Raw genomic sequence first — 25,652 nt, 5'->3', positions numbered from 1 at the left:
CTACAACTTATTGTAGACAGTACTGGCTAGATACTCTTTAGAACGTGTTCACGAGTATATGTTTTGTTGTTCACTTTTTACATAGAAAAAGCTTGTCTGTTGTAGCGGACAGGTGTATTATTTAATTGTTCTTCTAATAGTGCAGGATTTAAGCTATGGAATTTATTGCCACTAAAGTTGAGAATTCCTGTCAATTTAGGGAATTTAAATGGGAACTAGACAAACACTTGGCAAATAATGCTACCATGATGGTTTACATTACTTCATTGCCCATGTTTCACCAACACTCCGCAGTCTGCATTGGTTGCCGATCAATTTCTGGTCACAATTCAAAGTGTTGGTTATGACCTTTAAAGCCCTTCATGGCACTGGACCAGAATATCTCCGAGACCGCCTGCTGCCGCACGAATCCCAGCGACCGATTAGGTCCCACAGAGTGGGCCTTCTCCGGGTCCCGTCAACTAAACAATGTCGGTTGGCGGGCCCCAGGGGAAGAGCCTTCTCTGTGGCGGCCCCGACCCTCTGGAACCAACTCCCCCCGGAGATTAGAACTGCCCCTACTCTCCTTGCCTTTCGTAAGCTCCTTAAGACCCACCTGTGTCGTCAGGCACGGGGGAACTGAGACATCTCCCCCGGGCATATACAATTTATGAATGGTATGTGTGTATGTACGTGTGTTTAGAAAATGGGGTTTTTAAACCTTTTTAGTAGAAATTTAGATTTGTTGTAAATTGTGTTTTTTTTTCCACTTTGTTGTGAGCCGCCCCAAGTCTGCGGAGAGGGGCGGCATACAAATCTAAATAAATACAAATACAAATACAATTCATTGACATAAAAGCAACATCCTTAATTTCCAGTTGCTTGAGGGAATAATAAAAAAGAGCTAACCTCATGTCTGTCTTCTGAACTTTCTAGATGTGGTCAGATGACTTTTAAAAAATAAATAAAATAAAATATAATCTTTATTGAAAATAAATGGGGGAGGGGATACAGAAAGCAAATGGACTATGTAAATATTAGTACAAATTTATATGAATTTAGACTATGCAGTTATAAAATAAAATACACACTTACATAAAGGAAGAAAATAAAGAGGAAAAGCTAAAGAGAGAGAAAGAAAAAGAGAGAGAAAGAGGAGACAGAGAAAAGAAAAAATTAAAAATAAAGAAAGAAGAAGAAAGAAGAAAGAAGTTCATCTATAAGTTTATCAAATGTCATACAGTATGTCCAGTAGGTCGTCATAAGTTATTGCTTTACCTGAGGGCAAGACATTTGGAATGACTCTTATATTCTGCATTTTATTTCTTTCTGTGAAAAAAATCCTCCTATCAATACTTACTGGAATACTTAGCTGTGATGGTTGAAGGTCATATACAATAATACTAAATTTAGCTTATGGTATTGAATCCTTACAAGAAGAAAAAAGAAAACTGAAAACCACAAGGAAGAAGAATAGAATATTCTTAGAAATAGGAGTGCTGATTGAAACTCTCACTAGTAGAACTTTAAAATTAAAAGAGCCAGGGTGGCGCAGTGGGTAGAGTGCTGTACTGCAGGCCACTAAAGCTGACTGTAGATCTGTAGATCAGCAGTTCAAATCTCATCACCGGCTCAAGGTTGACTCAGCCTTCCATCCTTCCGAGGTGGGTAAAATGAGGACCCGGATTGTGGGAGCAATATGCTGGCTCTGTTAAAAAGTGCTATTGCTAACATGCTGTTATGCCCTTTGTTAAATAGGGCATTATAAATCATTGTTGTTGTTGTTGTTATTGTTGTTGTTGTTGTTATTATTATTATTATTATTATATTTGAAGTAGAAAATTTATCCTGACATATTAGACTTCCAGACCCTCATTTGAAGTTATAATTTTGAAATTACAAATTTCAAAAATAAGATTTTTCAGAGACTATGAACTCACCTTTTGAATTTCTTAGAATCTACGATCAACATGTACTGCTTCTTTTTAGATTTAGATTGCTTTAGACCAAAGTCATCACTGGTAAGTGTAAACAAAGTAACATATCCACCATCATCCCCAAGCAAGATGTCATCCTTCACTAGAAGTTCTGATGGGTGAGGAATAGCACAAACAGAGAGGAGACAATGTTCCATGGGTTTGATTATACAGCAGTTATCCTACAAAAACAAGCAATTGTTCATTATAAGCTTTAGCATTTATCTTATCTTGGTTGACTAAAAACAGTAATTGGTTTCAGAACTTTGCTTAAAGACTTTAGAGGAAATTCCACACAATTCTCTTGATTCAGTTTCAATCCTTAAATTATATTTACTTTGTTCCATAATGCTATCTTCATCCATGTTCATTACTTTTTCTGTGAATGGGGAACCTTGTATAATTCTCTAAAGGGAGTTCTTATAACTGAAAATACAACTTTGGAGATAAATAACACTTAACTGATATGAATTTTAAAAAATACACTTGGAATAAAGCTACACATTTAAAATAATAATAATAATAATAATAATAATAATAATAATAATAATAATAATAATAATTTATTAGATTTGTATGCCGCCCCTCTCCAAAGACTCGGAGCGGCTCAATATATATATGACACTAAATACAGTAATCCCTTGCTACTTTGCGGTTCATCTTTCGCGGATTTGCTACTTCCCGAGTCTGCGGAAAGGGGCAGCATACAAATCTAATAAATAAATACTTCACGGGTTTTCAAAGGGGGCTTAAATCCATTAAATCCATTGAAGTTTTTAAATCCATTAAAAATTCATAAAATTCTTCTACACTACTGTACTCTATTAAAGAAACTGGTAGGATATCACATGTAGTTCCAGCTGAGAAAAATTATAGAATGACTGTTTAATGCAAAGGGTGGGTTTTAAAAGTCCAAATACTCATTAAATACATTAAAAAATATCTTTCCTCTACTTCATGGAAATTCATTTTCACGGGTGGTCTTGGAACGCATCCCTCGCAAAAAACGAGGGATCACTGTATATGACCCTAAAAAATTCTGCCTGTAATAGCTGGACAATACTTTTTTATGGCTTTTTCCTTATGGATTAAAAACTGAGAGGTTTTTAAAATCATGCTATTTGCTTTTTGTCTTTAAAAATATTTGACACATTTTTCTCTAACTTTAGAACTCCACTGCTATTTGTGTGCAACTTTCAGGAATTTATCTTTATTTAGAAATTGTTTTTGAAGACTTTTATAAGGAAAAGATAAATAAATAAAGGGGCATGCATAAGCGCACAATCGTGCCCATTGTCCTTGTTCTACTGTCCTATAGTCCAAATTTACTTATACCTACTTGTTTTTGTTTATGTTTGTACCCCAGTCCCTCCCCCCAAGAAAGGCAAAATCAAGATGTTGCCATATGCACAGTGCCAGAAACTTGGCTTCTCTGCATTTATTTATGGGATTTATCTGCCACCCAACTCCAAACAAACTCTGTGCAGAAAAAAAAAATCAATAAAAAAATCCACCTCCCGAAAAAAATCCCCTCCAAAAAAGATGATGGCATCCATGGACTGGCATCAACAGAACTGATTCCATGACATCACCATGATATCACCAGCTGTTTGCTACTGGTTCTATAGAACCGGTGTGAACCGGGAGGAACCCACCTCTGTAGTGAATGTTGTGTGATAGTAATGTTTGTCCTGCTGCTAATGGGAAGAGAATGCTTCAATCTGCTACTAGAAACTTTTGAAATAATTTTAAATCTATATTAGTAAAATGTACCCTGTACATTGGAGATGACTCCAATACAATCTGTATATCAATAGTGGGACTTGGTGAGCAATAGCTTCCTGCAAATTGTATCCACTAGTACTTCTGATAAAACCCTTTTAAAAAAAATAATGATTTTTTTTCATCTAATTTTTCATTATAAGAAACAGCCCTAAAAATAATACTCTAATTTCAATTGACAACTGGAGCATAATTTAAACAGTATTTGGACTGAAAAGATAACTACTCGTGGTATTTTTTATAAATATAAGAAGTAACTTTGAAAAATAAGCCTGGTGTAAAACAATCAGTATGGTTTGTTTCAATCAAATGCAAATGAATTTTGAAGCAATTATATTTTTTGAGCTATAGCAGCACGTGGGATGCACTATAATAGTCTAAAGGCACGAGGATATGAGGCCAATTCTAGTCTGAGCTGATAAAGCAGAAGATGCAATAAATTCCTTAGGTCCAAAAGAATATCCCAGCGTCCAGTTCTAACTTTGTTCTGGAATGTACTGTATAACCCAAGTGCCCTAAAGAACGAGTTAGAGCAGTCATATTACAACATTAATGAATCTACACAAAGGAGGTTTTAGAGAATAGCGGATCATATCTTGGCTTGGAAACTAAACAAGGTTAGACTTGATTGGTACTTAAATTGAAGATCTCCAGGGAATCCCAGGTTTATAGATAAGAGTTTATTTATTTATTTATTATTTATTATTTAGATTTGTATGCTGCCCCTCTCCGCAGACTCGGGGTGAGTGAGGAAAAGTAAAAAAACAAATCCTCAGAAGAAAATGGAAAATGACTGCTATATTGCTACCAAACCATAGATGGGTGTCTCCTGCTTCAGACCAGTTTGCCTGAACTGGTAGAGACCTGCTGGCGATGTCAAGGGACCAGTTCTGTGAGTGCTGGTAGGTGGGTACCACCATCATTTTTTTGGATTTTTTTTTTGAAAATTTTTTTTGGGAGGATTTCCCCCCCCAGGTTTTGTTTCTTCTGTGTCTGTGCAGAAACAGAGTTTTCAGCACTGCACGTGCGTTGCCATCTTGTTTTTGGCTTTTTTGTCACTGCGCATACGCAACGTACTTTCCGCACATGCCACAAAGTGCAGCCACGCACAGCGGGAGGAAGCGAACCAGCAGCGTGTAAGTTAGAACCCATTCCTATACCAAACAATACTTGGAGTTTACTTTGGCTTGAAAACAATTTTATTGTTACACATGTGGAATGTGGAAAATCTCTACTGTGGGGACCATTTTCAATGTCAATACTGTCTGTAATGCATTTTATAGTTTCTACCTTATACAGTGATACCTCGTCTTACGAACCCCTCATCATACAAACTTTTTGAGATATGAAGCCAGGGTTTAAGATTTTTTTGGCTCTTCTTCCGAAGTATTTTCACCTTATGAACCCGCTGCTGCTGGGATGCCCCGCTTCCGGACTTCTGCTGCCAACGAAGCGCCCGTTTTTGCGATGCTGGGATTCCCCTGCTGGGATTCCCCAGCAGCATTGCAAAATCCAGAGATGGGGATTCCCATGGAGGGGAGCTTCAGGAGAATCCCCCCAGTGCGAAAACAGGTGCTTCGGCTGGCAAAAGGGGTGAATTTTGGGCTTGTACGCATTAATCGCTTTTCCATTGATTCCTATGGGAAACATTGTTTCATCTTACGAACTTTTCACCTTACGAACCTCGTCCTGGAATCAATTACCTCGTAAGACAAGGTATCACTGTATTGAATTTTATATTGAAATTAAGGTATTCTGTGAATGTCAAAAGTTGACATTAATATCTATCAATGTTTCTTTTTGAGCTTGAAAGCTTACAGGTACACTCTACATAGATACATTTGAATGAATTTGTATTTGCATGTGTTGATTTACTAATGTCCTTATGTTTACTACATACCCATCCCTAAGTGTCATACCAGAGCACTGCCTTGGGTTTTATAGTCCCATATGACGATAGATCTTTCTGTCACACCAACAGCACGCTTCAGTTGACCAAGGTAGTCACATCCAGTGATCCAGGAACTCTCCTGATGAAAAATAAATATTGGCGAAATCAACCTCTCTGATTACTGAGCTTCCTGGGCAACAGCCTTAATTATATCTGATGTTCAAAGAACTTTCAATTTCAATGTATATACTGTATTAGAAGAAAGAACTGGCTGCAGCAAATTGTCCCATTCCAATGTCAAGGAGACCTGGAAATGTGGTAAAATAAATTAATAAAACCCTATTGATTATTGTATATCATTTATAGAACCATTTAAAATGTTTACTTGGAAACTTCAATAAGATAGAAATATGGTAATAAGAATGTGAACCAAAGCTTTCTATTGTAGGAACATTGTTTCCAAACCCTATCCGAGGTCCTTATTTTGTTAAAATTCTAAATCAGCTTTCATCAATGTAGCTGTTTTGTCCATATATCTGTAATCTTTTTTAAAACAGTAGATACACTTTGCATCTTTAGAACTTGTTTCGAGAATGCTCATAAAATGGCTATTGTGAAAAGTGTTACCTAAAATAGCCTTATACCAGGGGTGAAATTCAAAAATTTTCCCTACCGGTTCTGTGGGCATGGCTTGGTGGGCGTGGCAGAGAAGGATACTGCAAAATCCCCATTCTCTCCCACTCCTGAGAGAAGAATATTGCAAAATCTCCATTCTCACTCCACTCTGGGGCCTTGCTTGCTTGCTCACTTGTTTGTTTGTTTCTTTGCTTATTTATTTATTTTTGTATGCCACCCACTTCCAAAAGAGTCAGGGCGGCTTACAGCAAAGTGGAGTGGTTCTCCGAACTACTCAAAATTTCCGCTACCGGGTTTCCAGACCTGTCAGAATCTCACCTGTCATATACTCAGTGGCAAACAAAGGTATAGTTTTTCTCAGTATACTTTGAATTATTATACTTCAGACAAATACTTTGATTTCAGCATGCTTGCTCACCACATTTTTGACAGTTAAAATAATGTAATAAAACAAGATCAACCTGGCAATCTGGTGGGCACCAAATAATGTATTGGGTAGGGTGCTGTTATTCTTGAGGGTAAGGTTGGGATCAAGTCTTTGTAATCCTTTGGGCAAATTCTAAATTGGATGAGTTTGGAAGTGATATTAATTATCACAAATAGTCATAGATCAGAAAAATGAGATAAGTTTAGAAACTTCTCTGAGTTTGATTTTTATGATTTCCATCATATTTTCTTGAAAGTAACTGGCTTTTAGAGTGGATAATTTAAATATATTATATGTCGTATCTTATATGAAAAGGACATAGTTTGTCTGGAAATGTAAATTTATACAGGAAACTAAGAAATAAAAGTATTACAATCCCCATACAGTATATTTTAATGAATTAAATGGCTTAATTAGCTGAACCAAATGTGAGAAAAATGCAAACTTACTGGGATGCTGGTACTTGCTAGTATTCGCATCTGGAAAACCAAAAATAAGACACAGTCAGAAAAAAATAGAAAAGAAACAATACCTGCACAAGGAAAATAGGGCAGAAATTCTCAATTATTTTCACAATTCTCACAGGAAGTAACAGTGCTTTTTTTTTTTTTTGGCTTAGGGAGATGATTGGATTTACCTGTTTGGATTGTTGACCATGATTCATACCACAGATAGGGGAATCGGGCATTAAGGTTTCTTCAGCTAACTCTGGTTAAAACAAAATAATATGCAAAGAATTTTACTCTCCAATAATATGGCTAGAATGAAGGATTATAGGTCCTGTACCCTTTGTGACTAGGTTAGAAAGGGGTTTTACTGATCTTTGATGCAAATGAAGCTTCCAAAAATTGCTTCTTCTATATAAATATTGATGTGTAGAAATCTGGATTCTTTTTGTATTGAATCAGCTTGTTTTGCTATAAGGAGCAGGGATGGGTTTGGCAGGGTTCAGTCGATCCTCTAGCCAAGGATTGCCGGGGTTTGGCAAATACCCAAATGCCATCCTTGGCTGACCACGCTCACCCTACTCTTCCCCTTCCCTCCCTCTCCTCTCAGGGGTCTCCACACGGCCTGTTCATCATTCTAGGTAAGTGCAGGGGATATGTGGAGGGCCTGGGAAGGCAAAAAACATGTCTACCGGAGGTTCCAGAAGTCTGGAAACGGGCCTGTTTCTGGCCTCGGGAGGGCTTCTAGACCCTGGGGGAAACTGTTTTTGCCCTCCCAGAGGCTTGATGAAAACTTCAAGAGCCCTGGAAAGGGAGAAAAACAGGCACCCAGAAGTTCCGGAAAGGGGCCTGTTAATGGCATCTGGACCCTGGGGGAAGCAGTTTTTGCCGTCCCGGAGACTTGAGCAAAATCTACGGAGCCTGGGGAGAGTGAAAAGCACCTTCCTCTGTCGTGGTGCAGGCAGTTGACTAGCCGCCCCAACCCCACCAACGGTGCAGAGAACCCATTGCTAAAGGATCTGAAGCCCACCCCTGGTAAGGATTCATAAATTGCGCAGTATTCACTTATCCATTTGTACATAAAGTATAGGAGACAAAGAAGTCATAAAACTGTATCTAATAGTAAAAAGAAAACCCCCCAGACAATTCCTTATTCTCTGATGACAATTATTAGAAAGAGGAAGAGGAAAAAGCAGATGAAATACTGGAGAAGTGATTGTCTATCTGTTGTTAATTAATATGTATTCAAAAGAATATTTTTAACTTACCAACATGCTGGTACCAACGTTCACGTTGCAAAGCAGGAGTATGTAACCAAGGATTAACAACCTTTTCTCTGTTGCAAAATATCATCAAAAGATGAACAATACCCAGGAAAAGGATCGTTTTAGAAATGGAATCCCAGTTTCAAATTGTCTTCAAAGAGGCATTTTACAGGCAGTGTTGACATTTTGTTGGGCGGGGGGTACCCTCTAATTTTTTTAATGTTTTGAACACTTACTATTAATTTCTAGAGCTACTGACATTTACAAAGTTTAAGAACTTTTATTAGTACTAAGATTGTGAAACTTTTAAACTCAGAGGTGGCTTTTTATTTTTATAAATATCACTTCTATAAATTTGTGCCAAAATCATATATCAAAGCAAATAATTTTCAGATTCTGAAAATTTGAAATGAAATTTCAAATTTGAAATTCTGAAAATTTGAAATGAAATTTCAAATTTGAAATTCTGAAAATTTGAAATGAAATTTCAAATTTGAAATTCTGAAAATATGAAATAAAACGTCAAATTTGTAGAAGTAATAATTTATTTCATATGAAGTTCAATCTGACTCATATATAAGGACAGGACAATGCCCCTCACAATACTTTAAGTGTCTGTCTAATTAGACAGGATTTTAATTCAATAAAGAAAATATATATACCGGTATTTCAAAATCACCTGGCCAGAAAAAATAGATATCACTCCTTTTTGGGATGCTGTTAGCAAAAAATCAAGTTGAGGTATCTTTACCATACATCGAAATACATCACTTCTCTTGACTCCTACAAGAAAGATAAACAAAATATAATTTAAACTGGAAATTACTCAATACATATGAAGGCAGGGAATTAATTAACCTGTTAATTTCCCTTCTTCCTTTTTTAATTTTTATTTTTAAAATGTTTTTATTTACCTATTAAAAGGAATTATTATTAATTGGGTTTGTTAATTTGGTTTATGGCAATATTTGTGATACATATCTTTTTCCCCTTGAAATTGTTATAATTTTTTCTTAGTAAGGGTTAAATTTAATTTTTAAAAAACTGCTGAATGTAATGAATTTTTTTTGCTTTTTCTTGTTTTTTAAAATCTTTTAAAGGACATTTATTATAAGGTTAAGAAATATACATGAAAATTGATATTGAGGATATATGGAGAAAATTGAAGCACTATGGCTAATTGAACAGGTAGGCCTCAGATCATCAAATCCACGTCTCTGCCCAACTCTCTGAATAAGAGGTGGGGTGCCCTGGGTGACAGCAGCCTATCATCAACCTCCTTGCTGGCACTATTCAATGATTGCCATGGTCCTTGCCTTGCAGATTTGCCAGACACACTGTGCAGGTAAAAGAGGGATAGAAACTGGCCCTTTAAAAAAAAAAAGCTTGCAGATCCCTAATGTAGGCTGATGCAGATATGAACCAAAGATTTTCTTTGATTGCATGGATCACAACAAACTCTGGAAAGTTCAAATTGTAGTAGGAAAAGACACTTGAGAGCCCCTCGGACCACAAGGAGATCAAATCAATCAATCGTAAAGGAAATTAACCTGACTGTTTGCGGAAGGACAGATATTGAAGTTGCAACTTAAATACTCTGGCCACCTAACGAGAAGACAGGATTCATTGGAAAAGACCTTGATGTTGGGAAAGATTGAAGGTAAAAGAAGAAGGGGACGACAGAGAATAAGATGTTCATTGACACAATGAACATTAATTTAGGCAAACTCCAGAAGACAATGGAGGACAGGGGGCCTGGCATGCTATGGTCCATGGGGTCAGAAAGTGTTAAACATGACTCAGTGATAGAACAACAACCTATGAACCAAAGTAGAAATTCATAAGATCATTGCTGCAAAAAGTAGCATGAATGAATGTGATGTTGTTAGGTGACATGAATGGATGGGAATGGGCTGAAAAAGAGATTGAGCCATGTGGGGTACCAAGAATGAACAAGAACTGTGATTGCTTAATGGGTACATTCTTAGAAAAATGTCTGTTAAGCATAAATTGGTTCACATATATCTATGACAAAGGAAGGAATAAAAAAACATGATTGATTTGATGATAAAAGACTCAGAGAATTACTAAAGATTACAAGGGTGACGAGACTTTCTAAATGTGGGATGAACCATTCCTGGTCATCTCAAGAGTGGTTCTTTTATATATTGCCACAAGAGAAAAGAGAGAAGTCAAAATAGACAAATTGCAAAAGGAGAAAGCACAAGACAATTTCCTACAAACGGTAACTTGATATTATCATAAGGAATGGTAATGAGGAAGCCACTTGAAACACGACAACATAAGTGCACTGGTGTGCCTTTCGTCCCCTGTCCAATTGTCTTTCCTTTCTTTCACCTATCATATATATTCTCTTCCTTTCATATATCCTCTCCTCTAAGTTCACTTTTACCCTTATATCTATTACCGCATGTCTATTTTTCTTCCTATGTATTTGTGTATTGGACAAATGAATAAATAAAATAAAAATAAATAAATATTATTTTACAAAGAACCACAGTAGAGAAATTGTGTGTGGGAGTTACACTAATGGGAAGCATGAGAAAAGATGCTTGGCGGAATACATTAGATAACGATTACTACAAAACATGACAAGAAAGGTTATTGTATACTGCAAATATTGGGAAAAAAGATACAAAGAATGTAGTCAACGCAGCATGGAGCAGTAAAATTAGAAGAAGCAGAAAAGATGCAGGACAATTTTTGATGAAATTAAACAATTATTATGGGCATGGATGAAAAAGATTAAGCAAAAGGTCTGTAGCAAGTGAATCAATTAAAAAGATAAAAATTATGAAATGGCTTATGATGAAACTTAGGCAAAGAATGCTGCATATTTTAGAGATCTGTGTGAGAATAAAAGTATGTTGAGCAGCAGAATTAAAACAAATGCTACAAATCTGGAAGAGCACCAGAAAGCAAGTCAAGAAACAATGGATGGAAAATAATCAAGGAAAGACGCAACCAGGAATTAAGGAGAAACTTCCTGACAGTGAGGACAATTAACTAGTGGAGCAGCTTGACTTCTGAAACTAGGTGTTTCATCACTGGAGATTTTTAAGAAAAGAGTGGACAACTACCTATCTGCTTGAGCAAGGGGTTGGATTAGAAGACCTCCAAGGTCCCTTCCAGCTCTATATTAATTGATTGAAATTTTAGTATCCCCCTCTCCCCCCCAAAAAATAGATGCCAAGAAAGTCATAAATGCTGTAAGAATTCTGAAAATTCTATACGACTTTGCACATACTGCACATTATAAATGGCATAATTGGAAATATGTTAAAATACAAACTTAATTTGCTTATGAAGTGGTTATTTGAGCCATTTATTGAACAAAATTCAGGAAATGCTATGCATTAACAAGAGGTTTTTATGATAATGTATTTTAAATTAGTTTTTAAATTTTTTTTAAAAAATATTAGATTTGTACTGTACTGTATTGTCGTTATGTTGTGAGCCGCCTCGGGTCTTTGGAGAGGGGCAGCATCCAAATCTAATAAATTATTATTATTAATTATTATGATAATTCTTTATAAGGTTGCTAAAAATACACGAATACAAGAACACAAACTGCTGATTTACAGAAAGAGAGCAGATAAAGTGACTAGATTATGCAATGTTTTTGCAACAAAAATAAAGTTAAAAAGTTGGTTCTTGAATGCAAGAATTATGCTTGATGGGTGCAAAGCATCTGAGAACATTGCAATGCTTAACAAATAAGTCAATCCTCAGCAGCCTTGTGTGATGTCCTCTTGGGTAGAAAAAGTATAAGCCATACTTATAGAGATATTGTAAATGTGAGGGTTAGGAATGTGATAGTTATGTACATAGAAACATAGAAGATTGACGGCAGAAAAAGACCTCATGGTCCATCTAGTCTGCCCTTATACTATTTCCTGTATTTTATCTTAGGATGGATATATGTTTATCCCAGGCTTGTTTAAATTTAGTTACTGTGGATTTACCAACCACTTCTTCTGGAAGTTTGTTCCAAGCATCTACTACTCTTTCAGTAAAATAATATTTTCTCACATTGCTTCTGATCTTTCCCCCAACTAACTTCATCCAGTCGGCATGTACATATGTTATGTATTATCCAGATACATACTGTACGTGCATGTATGTCCAAACATAATTCAAAGTGCATTAAATACTACATGGTTTATGTTACGTTATGTGAAGGACTGACTATATCTGAATAAGCTTGCTAAAGCCCTAAAATCAGTCTAATGAGGCTTATTCTCTGACAGACTTTAATTAGTGCAGTCTTTCCTCATCTTTTGCTAGCTGAGAACTTGAGAAGGAGAAGTCCAGTGTATCTGGAGATCTTCAATTTATATAGGATGAGCTGGTGATACCAGGAGCAGGGCTTTCTCATTGGTGGCCTCACATCTTTAGAATTCTGTTCTCATTTTTGCTGGCTTGTAAAGATAAATAAGGAGACACATTTATGACAGACTATGATGGACTGTATATAATGTTGAATGTATGTTTTTAATGTGGAGAGAAATAAAAAAAACTTTTTGCAAAAAAAGATTATTGATTGGTTTTGACAATCCTACTTTGTGGATATCAAAGAAGACTGGGTAGAGTTGCCAGTGCAATATTAGCAAAATTATATCTGAGGTACTATTTGATTAAAAAAAAACACACCAAGAAACCACGTCAAAACCTATTTTAAGAAAATTCCAAAGTCTACAATGGACCCCATTATTATATTTATATATGTTTAACTAGTTTAGATAAACATGTAGCAAATGCAATTGCACAAGTTCTTAAACTTGATTAGTAATAATTTTTTTGTTCAGTATGTTGTGATAACAGTTTATTTGCAAGTTTAAATATTTTGCACGAACCTAGACTATGTAATATCCAAGTTAAAAATATTGTATGAATCAGCAAGGACGAAATGATACCGGTTCAGCTTGGTCTGGATGTACCAGCAGTGGTGGCAGTAGGTGATTCAGAGAACCAGTAGCAGCAGTAGTGTGAAGTTCTGCCCCCCGCCCCGATGTTACAATTTTCTTGTTTTTAACCCTCTGTGTATACCCAAAGCATTCTGTGCAGGGTGAAAAAGCACCTACGCGAGTGGAGCAAGGGTGAAAAAAATGCACTCATGAGCGAAGTGAACTGAGCACTTCTGAACAGTATGGAAGGTAAGTAGATTTCACCGCTGGTCATCAGGTTTCAAGTAAAGGAAACAAAATAAAACTGACATATATTCCACTCTGATTAAGAAACAGAAACATAGAAACATAGAAGTCTGACGGCAGAAAAAGACCTCATGGTCCATCTAGTCTGCCCTTATACTATTTTCTGTATTTTATCTTAGGATGGATATATGTTTATCCCAGGCATGTTTAAATTCAGTGACTGTGGATTTACCAACCACGTCTGCTGGAAGTTTGTTCCAAGGATCTACTACTCTTTCAGTAAAATAATATTTTCTCATGTTGCTTTTGATCTTTCCCCCAACTAACTTCAGATTGTGTCCCCTTGTTCTTGTGTTCAGTTTCCTATTAAAAACACTTCCCTCCTGGACCTTATTTAACCCTTTAACATATTTAAATGTTTCGATCATGTCCCCCCTTTTCCTTCTGTCCTCCAGACTATACAGATTGAGTTCATTTAGTCTTTCCTGATACGTTTTATGCTTAAGACCTTCCACCATTCTTGTAGCCCGTCTTTGGACCCATTCAATTTTGTCAATATCTTTTTGTAGGTGAGGTCTCCAGAACTGAACACAGTATTCCAAATGTGGTCTCACCACCGCTCTATATAGCGGGATCATAATCTCCCTCTTCCTGCTTGTTATACCTCTAGCTATGCAGCCAAGCATCCTACTTACTTTCCCTACCGCCTGGCTGCACTGTTCACCCATTTTGAGACTGTCAGAAATCACTACTCCTAAATCCTTCTCTTCTGAAGTTTTTGCTAACACAAAATGCCAAATAAGACAGTAATAAAAATGTGATTAAAGAAAATATATATCAAACAACATTAAAAAAAGTGAAAAAATATGTTTAACCAATGTATCTATAAACGATGAATACATTATTTTGCTTATACTAATAAATGAGGCTGGACTTTTATTTTGGGATGGAACGTTGAAAACCAGACCTGCTTTTGCAATCCGTTGCTTTTTGGATACCAGGAAAACCATATTTTCTTCATCAAGCTGGTCAGCAAGAATATCACCTTCCACCATGTAGTATCCAAAGATCTAAATGAAACCCCAAAATGTATATGAAAATGTAAATAGTCATGAAAAAATAAATATTTGTATCTGGCTATTATAAGTTGTATGAGAAATAATTCCCAACACTAGAAATGTTTGTGATAATATGCCTGAAGATCAAGGATAATGAGTCTTGACAATTCTATAAGTATTTTAATACCCTGTATATTCTAGAACAGATAATTAGAAAAAAAAAGTTCATAACATGAATGTTTTAGCCTCCAGTCCCCTAATTATCTTTGTCGCTCTTCTCTGCACTTTTTTCAGAGTCTCAACAGCCTTTTTGCATCATGGCAACCAAAACTGAATGCAGTATTCCAAGTGTGGCCTTACCAAGGCCTTATAAAGTGATTTTATCTATCTATCTATCTATCTATCTATCTATCTATCTATCTATCTATCTATCTATCTATCTATCTATCTATCTATCTATCTATTGGATTTGTATGCCGCCCCTCTCCGCAGACTCGGGAATCACCTGATCTTGATTCTCTTAATACAGCCTAGAACTGGGTAGGCTTTTTTGGCAGCTGCTGCACACTGCTGGCTCATATTTAAATGGACTCCAAGACGCCTCTAACAGTTACTATTGTTGAGCAATGTACCCAGTAATATCATGTCTAAATGTTATTAATGCAAGAAAGAACAGTGGAAATAGCAGCCTTCTGGAGGCCTGGCAGATTGTTTTTATGTTTAGTACCATCTTCTTCTTGTACCCTTGACACCCTGGCAACAAAATAATCACAAAAAGTATATTATTAACCCCATCCAGCAACTTTGCCAAGCGTGTGAGAGTGCTTCAATGTCTTATATCAAAGCCAAGTATAACAGCCAACAGCATTTCTTTAATATTTGTATTTTAACAATCCAAAATGACTTTCAGCCTTATGGCAGTAGAGGAAAATATATTGTAATGCCATGATACAAATTCCATAACTTGAATTTGGATTGCAAATAGGAAAGGTTGGAGGAATGCTGTGATGTCAGAATGCACACTTAGTTTTTTCCAAATCTTGGGGAAAACCCATGATTGTCTAAATGGTTTTCTAAGCCAGAAATAGCAGCTTCAGTCTCTAAATCATATTTGAAGATCCTAGACCCTTGATGGCGAACCTATAGCACAAGCGGCACATGGAGCCATATTGGTGGGCATTACAAGCTCAGGCCAGTGTACATGCATGTGCCAGTCAGATGATTTTTGGGCCCTTTGGGATCACTGGGAGTCAAGAAGGACCCGGATTGTGGGGGCAATAGCCTAGCTCTGTTTTTAAAAAGTGCTATTGCTAACATGTTGTAAGCCGCCCTGAGTCTAAGGAGAAGGGCGGCATAAAAATCAAATAAATAAATAAATAAATAAATAAATAAATAAATAAATAAATAAATAAATAAATAAATAAATAAATAAATAAATAAATAAATAAATAAATAAATAAAAGATGGATGGATGGATGGATGGATGGATGGATGGATGGATGGATGGATGGATGGATAGATAAATAAGAAACAGCCTGTTTTCAGCCTCCAGAGGGGATTGGGAAGGGCTGGGTTTTTTTGCTGTCCGTAAGCTCCAGAACCTTTCTAGGAGCCTGGGGAGGGAGAAAATGGGCTTCTCTATCCCCACGGAGGCCCTCCAAAAGTCAGAAATGGCCCATTCCCCAATTTGAAACAGGCCATTTCTGGTCTCCAGAATGCCTCCGGGGGGGGGGGGGAGGATGTTTTTGCCCTCCCCAGGCTCCTAGAAAGGCTCTGAAACCTGAGGAGAGCTAAAACACAACTTTTGGTTCATCTAGAAGTCGGAAAATGGAACATTTCCCGCCTCTGGAGGACGTCTGGGGAGGTGGGGTGTAGAAGGCTGTTTTTGCCCTCCCCAGCTCCTAGAAAGGCTCTAAAGCTGGGGAGAGCGAAAAATGGTTATGCTATCATGTGCCAGGAGTGAGAGGTCACATATGCATATGGGGTGGGGTGGGGACATGGAATTATGGGTGTGGGCACACATGCTGTGACCAGTGTTCCCTCTAATTTTTTGGGGGGGTGGGCGGAAAAGTATAGTGTCTGAGCAGCTGTCCCTTCGGGACTGGGCGGCACAGAAATAAATAAATAAATAAACAAACAAACAAATAAAAAACCCACCCTGTTTTGCCTCAGAGAATTTCAAAATAAAATACTGTACTGTGTGTCTATAACAGTGAGCTCATAATAGGGCAACTCTATCAATATCAAAATGCCACTTAAATAGTTGAGCTAGTTTCAAACTAGATTTTGATTTTCTTTCTCTCTTCCTTACTCCCATTCTTTTTCTTTCTCTTTTCCTTCCTCTCTTTTTTCTGTCTGTTTCTCTCTCTTCCTCTCTCTCTCCTTCTCTCTCACTCTTTCCCTCTCGGCTTCTGGGCAGGTTTGGAAAACTCTGAGTTGATGATCATTTTTAAGTGAGCGATTGCTCACTGCTCAGCTTAGAGGGAACTATGGCTGTGACCCCACCGCACTCCCCCCTTTTGGCACACAAACCAAAAAATGGTTTGCCATCACTTCCTAGACTCTAAAAGTGAACTGACTGAAATAAGTCAGTCTGGCCAATACAGAACCTCAAACGAACACCACAGGATGTCATGAAAAGAGGTAGTCCTTGCCTTACAACCACAATCGAGCCCAACATTTATGTTGTTAAGTGAAATATTCGTTAAGGGAGTTTTGCCCCATTTTACGAACTTTCTTGCCACAGTTGTTAAGTGAATCACTGCAATTGATAAGTTAGTAATACGGTTGTTAAGTAAATCTGGCTACCCCATTGACTTTACTTGTCAAAAGGTTGCAAAAGGTGATCACATGACCTTGGGACACAGCAACTGTAATAAGTATGAACCAGTTGCCAAACATGTGAATTTTGATCACATGATCATCGGGATGCTACTAATGTTGTAACTATGAAAATGGTCATGTCACTTTTTTCAATGCCTTTATAACTTTGAATAGTCACTAAATGAACTCTTCTAAGTTCAAGACTACTTGCACTATGTTTGGGATGATATTTTTTGCATAAGTGTTAGGATATTTTAAATTAATCCAAACTCCATGACTGTGACTGCTGGGATTGCAATTTTTTTCCACATAGTGTATTTACTGTATTAATATTTTGGTGTAAAATTCACTTAAGATTTACTTTGAGAAAAACATTTGATCAAAAAGCTACATCCATTTTATTTATTTATTAAAACCAAAAGTTAAAAATGAATAAAGCCTCACCAGTACAAATATTTTCGGCTGATGTTTTAACTGCAGTTACTTCAACCTACCCTGCAGGAAATGACCTAAATTGTACTGCTAGCAAAACTGTAAGTGCTTCAATTTTCTGCTATCAGCTCAAATCACTGCCTATTCTACCATACCATAGTCCAGTCGTCAAACAGTTGAAAGCATAAGACCTTCTCAGAAGATGACAGTGTAGCCAAAAATAATAATTTTTTGGAACAAGTTTTATCAATGAATCAAGATTTGATTGGGATCAACATCTGCAGGTTTGATAAGTATGTAACCGTGACACTATTAGTCAGATACAACAGATGTGGGCTTAAGAAACATAATCCATATGAAAGTAGAAGAAAACTTTACTAGCATAAGATTCTTCCAATACTGTGCAAATATTGCTGATTTATGGATTCACTGAATAAGATGCAGTATGTATCCTGCTGAAGCAATGTAGTTGGCTCTATTCTGACATCACTACATTATTTATTTATTTATTTATTAGATTTGTATGCCGCCCCTTTCCGTGGACTCGGGGAGGCTCACAACACAATAAAACAATTCATAACAAATCTAATAATATACAATTTAAAATTTAAAATAGTTAAACCCCCCCATTTTTAAGCAAACATACCTACAAACATACCATACATAAATTATATAGGCCCGGGGGAGACATCTCAATTCCCCCATGCCTGACGACAAAGGTGGGTCTTGAGGAGTTTACGAAAGGCAAGGAGGGTGGGGGCAGTTCTAATCTCTGGGGGGAGCTGGTTCCAGAGAGTCGGGGCTGCCACAGAGAAGGCTCTTCCCCTGGGGCCCGCCAACCGACATTGTTTAGTTGACGGGACCCGGAAAAGGATGACTCTGTGGGACCTAATCGGTCGCTGGGATTCGTGCAGCAGAAGGCGGTCTCGGAGATATTCTGGTCCGATGCCATGAAGGGCTTTATAGGTCATAACCAACACTTTGAATTGTGACCGGAAATTGATCGGCAACCAATGCAGACTGCGGAGTGTTGGTGTAACATGGGCATATTTGGGAAAGCCCATGATTGCTCTCGCAGCTGCATTCTGCACGATCTGAAGTTTCCGAACACTTTTCAAAGGTAGCCCCATGTAGAGAGTGTTACAGTAGTCGAACCTCGAGGTGATGAGGGCGTGAGTGACTGTGAGCAGTGAATCCCGGTCCAAATAGGGCTGCAACTGGTGCACCAGGTGAATGATGACTTCATCATTGTACAATAGCATAGGGCAGGGCCGCCGAGAGGGCGGTACTACTGGGAGTGGTGCCACGGGCCCGGGCAATTTGGAAAATGGGGGGGGGGGGGGCGGCGGCCGCCAAAAACTCCCCAACCCAGATTGCGATGGGGAAAAGTGCGCCAAGGAAAGCAAAAGGACAAGAGACACCTCGCCAAACTTCGCCTCTGCGGAGCTTCTCTGACCGCGGCCCACACCTTCTTCCCACCCCCACGAGGAAAGAAGGCAGGGAGGCCGGCAGACAGGCAGGGAGCCCTGATCGCAGCCGTGGAAGAAAGCGCGGGGGTGACTTGGCCCTACGGAAGCCAAGCCGCGCTGCTGGGGAAGCCGGGAGAGGACTGAGCCTGGCCGGCTTCTCCGCCGGCCTTGTGTGTCCCCCAAGGATTGCGAGGGCAAGAGAGCAGCGCCTTTCGGCCTCCGGAGGTGCTGGGCCGGGGATTCGGGGATTCCCCTCCTGGAAACCGGGCAGGGGGCGGAGTGGCTGTCTGGGCCCCCTCGGACTCTCTTGGGCTTTTTTCGGCCCCACTCGAGGGGAAAATCGGTCCAGGCCCCGGGGCCTCCAGGGATGGAGGGCGCTTCATTCAGCCCGGAAGGGTTGCGGGGGTTTCCCAGGGAAAAGCTCTCTGCCCAGCGGGAGGAAAGAAGGGGCGCCTGTCTCGTTCTGCCACTCTAGGAAGGAGCAGTCGTTGGTCCAGACTCTCCAAGGTAGGTGGTGGAAATTGTGGCGGAGCGGTTTGCAGCTGGGCAGAAGGTCTGAAGCAGCCAAGGAGCCCCGTTTCTCCCCTCCTGGAAACTGGGGCAGTCGGGGCGGAGTGGCTATTTGGGACACCTCGGACTCCCTTAGGCTATTTCTCCCTTCCTCTATTTCTTCTTTTCTTTCTCCTTCCTACCTTCTTCCCTCCCTCCCTCCCTTCAGTCCTTCCTCCCTTAATCACCCCTTTCATAAGTTTCCTTGCTTCCTTCCTCTGTTCCTGTCCCTTCCCCCTTTCTTTCCTTCCTTCCTTCCCTCCCTCCATTTCTTGCTTTCCTTCTCCTTCCTCCCTTCTTTCCTCCCTCACTCCCTTCTTTCACTCCTTCCTCTCTTACTCTCCCCTTTCACCTTTCCTTGCTTCCTTTGCACCCTTCCTCTGTTCCTGTCCCTTCTCTCTTTCCTTCCTTCCCACCCTCCGTCCATTCATTCACCCATTCCTCTCTTGCTCGCCCCTTTTACCCTCCCTCCCTTCCTTCCTAGCTCGCCCTCGCCTTTCTTCCCTTCCTTCCAGATGGGAGTGCCCCCTCAAGACACCCGCCTGACTGCTGGTACCCTGCTTTTTCTCTCCCCTCGTCCTTTCCAGCTCCTCGCCGGTGGCTGCCGGGTGTGGGATCCCCCTCCCCTCTCCCCTCGCTAGAAAGCACATGGTTTTTTGTCAACAAGAAGGGAGAAGTGCCAAGGAGCCGTAAATAAGCCTCGCTCCGCCTGACCGATGCCAGGAGGATCTTTCTTTCCCTTGTCACTCCCGCTTCTTTCTTTCTCCTGGACGAGTCCACACAATCGGCTTAACCCAGTTCCTGAAATAGCCTATGGCAGTGCTTCCCAACCTTGACAACTTGAAGATATCTGGACTTCACCTCCCAGAATTCCCCAGCCAGCATTCGCTGGCTGGGGAATTCTGGGAATTAAAGTCCAGATATCTTCAAGTTGCCAAGGTTGGGAAACACTGGCCTATGGGACTGCCTCGCTTGGCGTGAAGCAGGAAATGATCCCCGGGGGATGGAGTGGCTAGGCGACTTAAAATAGTTTTAAAATGGCGGGGGGGGGGCAGACACTTAGGCTGTATGGGCCCCCAAAATTCCTGATGGTGGCCCTGGCATAGGGCAAGGATGTTCAACCTGAAGTGTCATGTTATCATCATATGATGTATTGCGACTTCCCCCCCTTTGCTAAACTGGGTGTGGGTGTGGTTAGCGCATCATGCATCTGCCCCGTGGGCCATGAGTTTGACACCCCTGGCATAGGAAATGGCCTGAGTCTCTGTGTATTTGTTTTGCTGCTGAAATAAAAGGGGAATAAGTAAAAGAGGAAATAAGCAGGATTAGTTCCAGCTGAGTTGATTTAAGAGTCTTTAAAGTAAAACTCCCTTGATAATTGACTTCAGATGTTTTGCTTGTTTCCTTGGCAGAAGCTGACTAGAATAATTTGGAGTTCATTTCCATGCAATGATCAAAGGAATGACTCTCTCTTTGCTGAAGGTGTACATTAAGCTTTGCTGGCTGGCGAATTCTGGGACTTAAAGTCCACCAGGTTTAAAGTTGCCAAGGGTGGAGATCTCTGCCTAGAATGGACAGACCACCAAACTGTAGTATTGAGGATTAGAATTTTGTTTTGTTTTTTTAATGTGAAACAGCATAAAAGTTGCTCCACCTTACTTAAAATGAAGCAGATCTAAAACATTCAGATTTCAAAGTCTGAAACAGGACAGTCTTGGTGTGAGAAGCTGTTTTGCATTTGGGACTGGATGTTTCCAATTTAAGAGCCTGAATTCAAAACTTTTGCATATCACTAATCAAAACATTCAGAATAAACATTTCCTGTTTCTTTTACTAGGGCAGACTCCTCCAGTTTGAGTTTCTCTTTCTTCCTTTTCCTCTCACTTAAAAAATACTTTCCAGGCGATTGTGGCTTTATCCTTCCAACTTCTCCTTTATTACAGTGAAACTTCTAACTTTTACTATGCCACCCATTCCTCTCTCTACCTTGTTCCCTGTTCTTTCTGGCTTTCCATATTTGTGCTGATTGGTCAGGTGTGATATAGATTGTCAGAAAAAGTTGATTTATATTTTTTTAAATGTTTAATAGCAGTGACTGTGAGAGGGAACCTTTGAGTCCTAGTGGACAACCAGCTATACATGAGCCAGCAGTGCAACAGCTGCCAAAAAACCCAAAACAATCCTAAATTGCATTAACAGAGGGATACAATCTAGATCAAGGGAGGTGCTAATGCCACTCTATAAAGCCTTAGTTAGACCACACCTAAAGTATTGCATCCAATTTTGGTCACCACAGTATAAAAACAGATATTGAGACTCTAGAAAAAGTGCGGAGGAATACATCCAGGATGATCAGGGGATTAAAACATATGAAGAGTGGTTGCCGGAATTGGGCATGGGGAGTCTAGTGAAGAGAAGGACCAGGGGACATGATAGCAGTGTTTCAATATTTAAGGGGCTGCTACAAAGAGGTGGGGGGTCAAGCTATTCTTCAAAGTACCTGAAGGACAGTCAAGGAATAATGGATGGAAAGTGATCAAGGACAGATTCAACCTAGAAACAAGGAGGAACTTTCTAACAGTGAGAAAAATCAACCAATGAACAGCTTGCCCTCAGAAGTTGTGGGAACCTCATCACTTGAGACTTTGAAGAAGAGATTGGATTGCCATTTGTCAGAAATAGTGTAGAGTTTCCTGCTTGAACAGGAGATTGGACTAGATCAGTGATTTTCAACCTTTTTTGAGCCACGGCACATTTTTTACATTTACAAAACCCTGGGGCACATTGGGGGGGGGGGGTGTGTGGCTAAAAAAAGGTTTGGACAAAAATTTTTTTCTCTTCCTCCCTTTCGCTCTATTTCTCTCTCCCTCCTTCTTTCTCTCCCTCCTTCTTTTTTCTCTCTCTCTCCATCCCTTTCTTTCTCTCTTCCTTCCTTCCTCTTTTTTGCTCTTTCTCCCTCCCTCCCTCCCTCTATGTCTTTCTCTCTCCAACCTTCCCTCCCTCTCTCTTTCTCTCTCCCTTGCTTTCTCTCTCTCTCTTGTTCTCTCTCTCTCTTGCTTTCTCTCTCTTGCTTTTTCTCTCTCTTGCTTTCTTTCTTTCTCTCTTTCTCTCTATCTTTCTCTCTCTTTCTTTCTCTCTCTCTTGTTTTCTTTCTCTCTCTCTCTCTCTTGTGTTCTTTCTCTGAGCTTCGCGGCACACTGGTTGAAAAACACTGGATTAGATGACCTACAATGTCCCTCCCAATTTTGTTAATCTGATTTAGTCATAACCTCCTCCCCCAAGTCTTACCTCACACCATTCTGTCTGTCCATCTGGGTTGTTGCTAATCTTCCTATAGAAAGTTTTAACATCTTGGGCTTTCACATCTGGACCAAAAAGAATCTTTACTGCATCAAAGAATTTGTCATAATTCATCTCTTCTGCAATGAGAACAAAATAATGCACTCATGGAATATTACCACAAAGGCTAGCGTACCATTTTTTCAAATTTCTTTTCTCACCATCACCATTATTTTGTGTAGAAATCCACTATTAATCTTTTATTTTATTTTCATTTTAACCTCCAAATCTTATCAACATACACTGCAATTAAAAATCTTGGAAATTCTGAAAATGTATAGTAAAAAACCTTTGGCTTTAGGGTGTATAATAAAAAAAAAGCTAGCTTCTTTAAGAAGTGTGTAGGGTCCCCATATCTCTCACACAAAAAGAGGGAAATTTTAAAAATTCCATTTAACACTGCTGAAAAGTTTCTGAATTTGATATGCTTTAAGATCAGCACTAAACCTCAGGTAATTTTGTAGCAATCCATCCTGATGGAATTTCCTATTTCAAAAGATTTATGACTCTCAATTATCTTATTTTATAAGGATTTGCATACATATCCATGTCAAATGCCATTCTATACAGTACAGTGGTAATTCGTCTTACAAACTTAATTCGTTCCGTGACCAGGTTCGTAAGTAGAAAAGTTCGTAAGATGAAACAATGTTTCCCATAGGAATCACTGTAAAAGCGAATAATGCATGCAAATCAATTAGGAAAATCCAAAACTTTAATGCTTTAAAAAAAAAGTGGTGACCAGAGGAAGCAGCGGGCGAGAGGTTACTTTGGAAGCAAGATCGGGCGGAGAACATAGCAGCAAGCAAGGGACATTTTACAAGAGAGATCAGGCAAAGAACGTAGCAGCAAGCAAGGGACATATTGAAGAGAGTTCGGGCACAGAACATAGCAGCGTTCTTCAATGAGCCTCTGTTTCCCCCATCCCTCTTTCTGTTATTCCTCTTTTTTCTTCTATGTTCTGCGCCCGAATTCTCTTCCATATTCCCCTGGCTTGCTGCTACGTTCTGTGCCCGATCTTTCTTCAATGTGCTCCTTGCTTGCTGCTACGTTCTGTGCCCGAACTCTCTTCCAAAATGTTTTGCACCCGCTGCTACCTTCGCTGCCCGTTCTCTCTTCTCCAATGCCTTGGCGCTTTGCCATGATGATAGCGGGAGGGATGTTGGGGGGGGGATGGAAACCCTGCATGGCAAAGCCTGGTTCCAGTTCCCTTGCGATCATCAGAGTCTACAAACTTAAAAGCGCTTGTTTTGGCCGCTGCTTATAGCAGCGAGGGTTCGTAAGATGAAAATGGTTCATGAGAAGAGGCAAAAAAATCCTGAACGCCTGGTTCATATCTCAAAAAGTTTGTATGAAGAGGCGTTCATAAGATGAGGTACCACTGTACTTTATTAGTCATACTCCTGTCCTATTAATGTTCTATTAATGTGACTTAACAACTGCATAATTATATTCTATTTGCCACCATCCACCTGGCTGTAAATGTATTTTGCCTTCTTCAGTCATCCAAAAAAGACCTAATAAAAAAGATATGTATATCACAGAACAGAAATAAAAATTTTCCTTACCAGAATCATTTAGAGGCAGGCCTAATCTTTCCTCCCTTTTCCGAGCCACTGTTTTGTCAACCAATTCCTGAAATAGTTGCAAGGATCTTTTAAAGAAGGCTCCATCTGGTAGTTCATATAGATTATCTTCGTGAATCTTTCTTCTGGACATCACAGCTATTGAGATAGACAAAATATAGAGAAGCTTTGGCCAGTCAGATTATTTTCTTCTGTTCTTATTCCTAATAATAACATTTGTGGAAATGCCCCCTATAGGTCTTAAGTATTGCTTTGGTGACTGGAAAAATGATAACTGCAGTAGCTGTTGGCTCAATGTGCCATCAAATACCTGATGTCACAACTCCTCCCTCAGTTTCATTGGCCTATTGGCCAATCTAGATCACAAACCAAACTCCCAAGCTGATGGCCATATGGGAGTTTATCTTCAGGGCAAAATGAGTCATAGTAAATTCAAAAGGCAAATTGGCGATTTAAAGAAAAAATATAAAAAATTATTTAACTTTCTTTCAGCAATTGCAAAGGGATAAAATCCTTGTTTGTAATACAGACAATTTACTAATAAGGCCAAGGTACTGGAGATTGAATTAAATAATTTACCATAGTATAATGTTTCCTGGTGGCTTCACTTCAGATGCATCGGTGTAATAGCTCTCCATCAGAATAGCCTTTGGCTGTGCTGATAGGCAAAACTGAGAATTGCAAATTCCCATGCTCAAGGAAAGCTAATGTCATGCTGCAGAGGTTGAAATAAAATAGTGTCTTGTTTTCATAGCTTTCCTCAAACTAATATTCTCCAGATAAGTTGCATTACTACCGTGTTTCCCCGATAGTAAGACAC

The 25,652-nt window shown here is 39.2% G+C and overlaps 2 protein-coding genes across 2 annotated transcripts in view; both read right to left on the bottom strand.

The window, feature by feature from the left end:
- LOC139161502 (WD repeat-containing protein 64-like) overlaps positions 1–7,708 on the bottom strand; it is a 59,218-nt gene extending 51,510 nt beyond the window's left edge. Inside the window, exons 1-4 of the mRNA XM_070740703.1 lie at positions 7,329–7,708; positions 7,141–7,170; positions 5,657–5,767; positions 1,920–2,137 (exon numbers count right to left, since the gene is read on the bottom strand). Of these exons, the coding sequence (XP_070596804.1) occupies positions 1,920–2,137; positions 5,657–5,767; positions 7,141–7,170; positions 7,329–7,379 (410 nt within the window). The 5' untranslated portion in view covers positions 7,380–7,708. The remainder of the gene's footprint in view (positions 1–1,919; positions 2,138–5,656; positions 5,768–7,140; positions 7,171–7,328) is intronic.
- A 117-nt stretch (positions 7,709–7,825) lies between these two features.
- Positions 7,826–24,389, bottom strand: LOC139153200 (WD repeat-containing protein 64-like). Its single transcript, XM_070726877.1, has 6 exons — positions 24,251–24,389; positions 23,196–23,326; positions 14,544–14,646; positions 9,065–9,185; positions 8,406–8,473; positions 7,826–7,941 (listed from the first exon to the last, which is right to left on the bottom strand). The coding sequence occupies exons 1-6, from the start codon at positions 24,387–24,389 to the stop codon at positions 7,826–7,828; spliced, it is 678 nt and encodes a 225-aa protein (XP_070582978.1).
- Positions 24,390–25,652: the final 1,263 nt, after the last annotated feature.

The sequence above is a fragment of the Erythrolamprus reginae genome, chromosome 1 (assembly GCF_031021105.1).
Source record: "Erythrolamprus reginae isolate rEryReg1 chromosome 1, rEryReg1.hap1, whole genome shotgun sequence".
Classification (NCBI taxonomy): Eukaryota; Metazoa; Chordata; class Lepidosauria; order Squamata; family Dipsadidae; genus Erythrolamprus; species Erythrolamprus reginae.
The sequence above is the reverse complement of the archived record's forward strand: the minus strand, read 5'-3'. Positions and strand labels throughout refer to the sequence as shown.

Bases quoted from the DNA above. Each gene is read 5' to 3' on its own strand.
- LOC139153200 (XM_070726877.1), bottom strand. From the start codon at position 24,389: ATGGCAAAGCGCCAAGGCATTGGAGAAGAGAGAACGGGCAGCGAAGGT. The intron at 14,647-23,195 runs GTAAGACTTGGG...GGTTTCATTTAG, and splicing joins GACAGACAGAATGGTGTGAG to ATCTTTGGATACTACATGGT. The intron at 9,186-14,543 runs GTCTGGTTTTCA...TCTTTCTTGTAG, and splicing joins GCAACGGATTGCAAAAGCAG to GAGTCAAGAGAAGTGATGTA.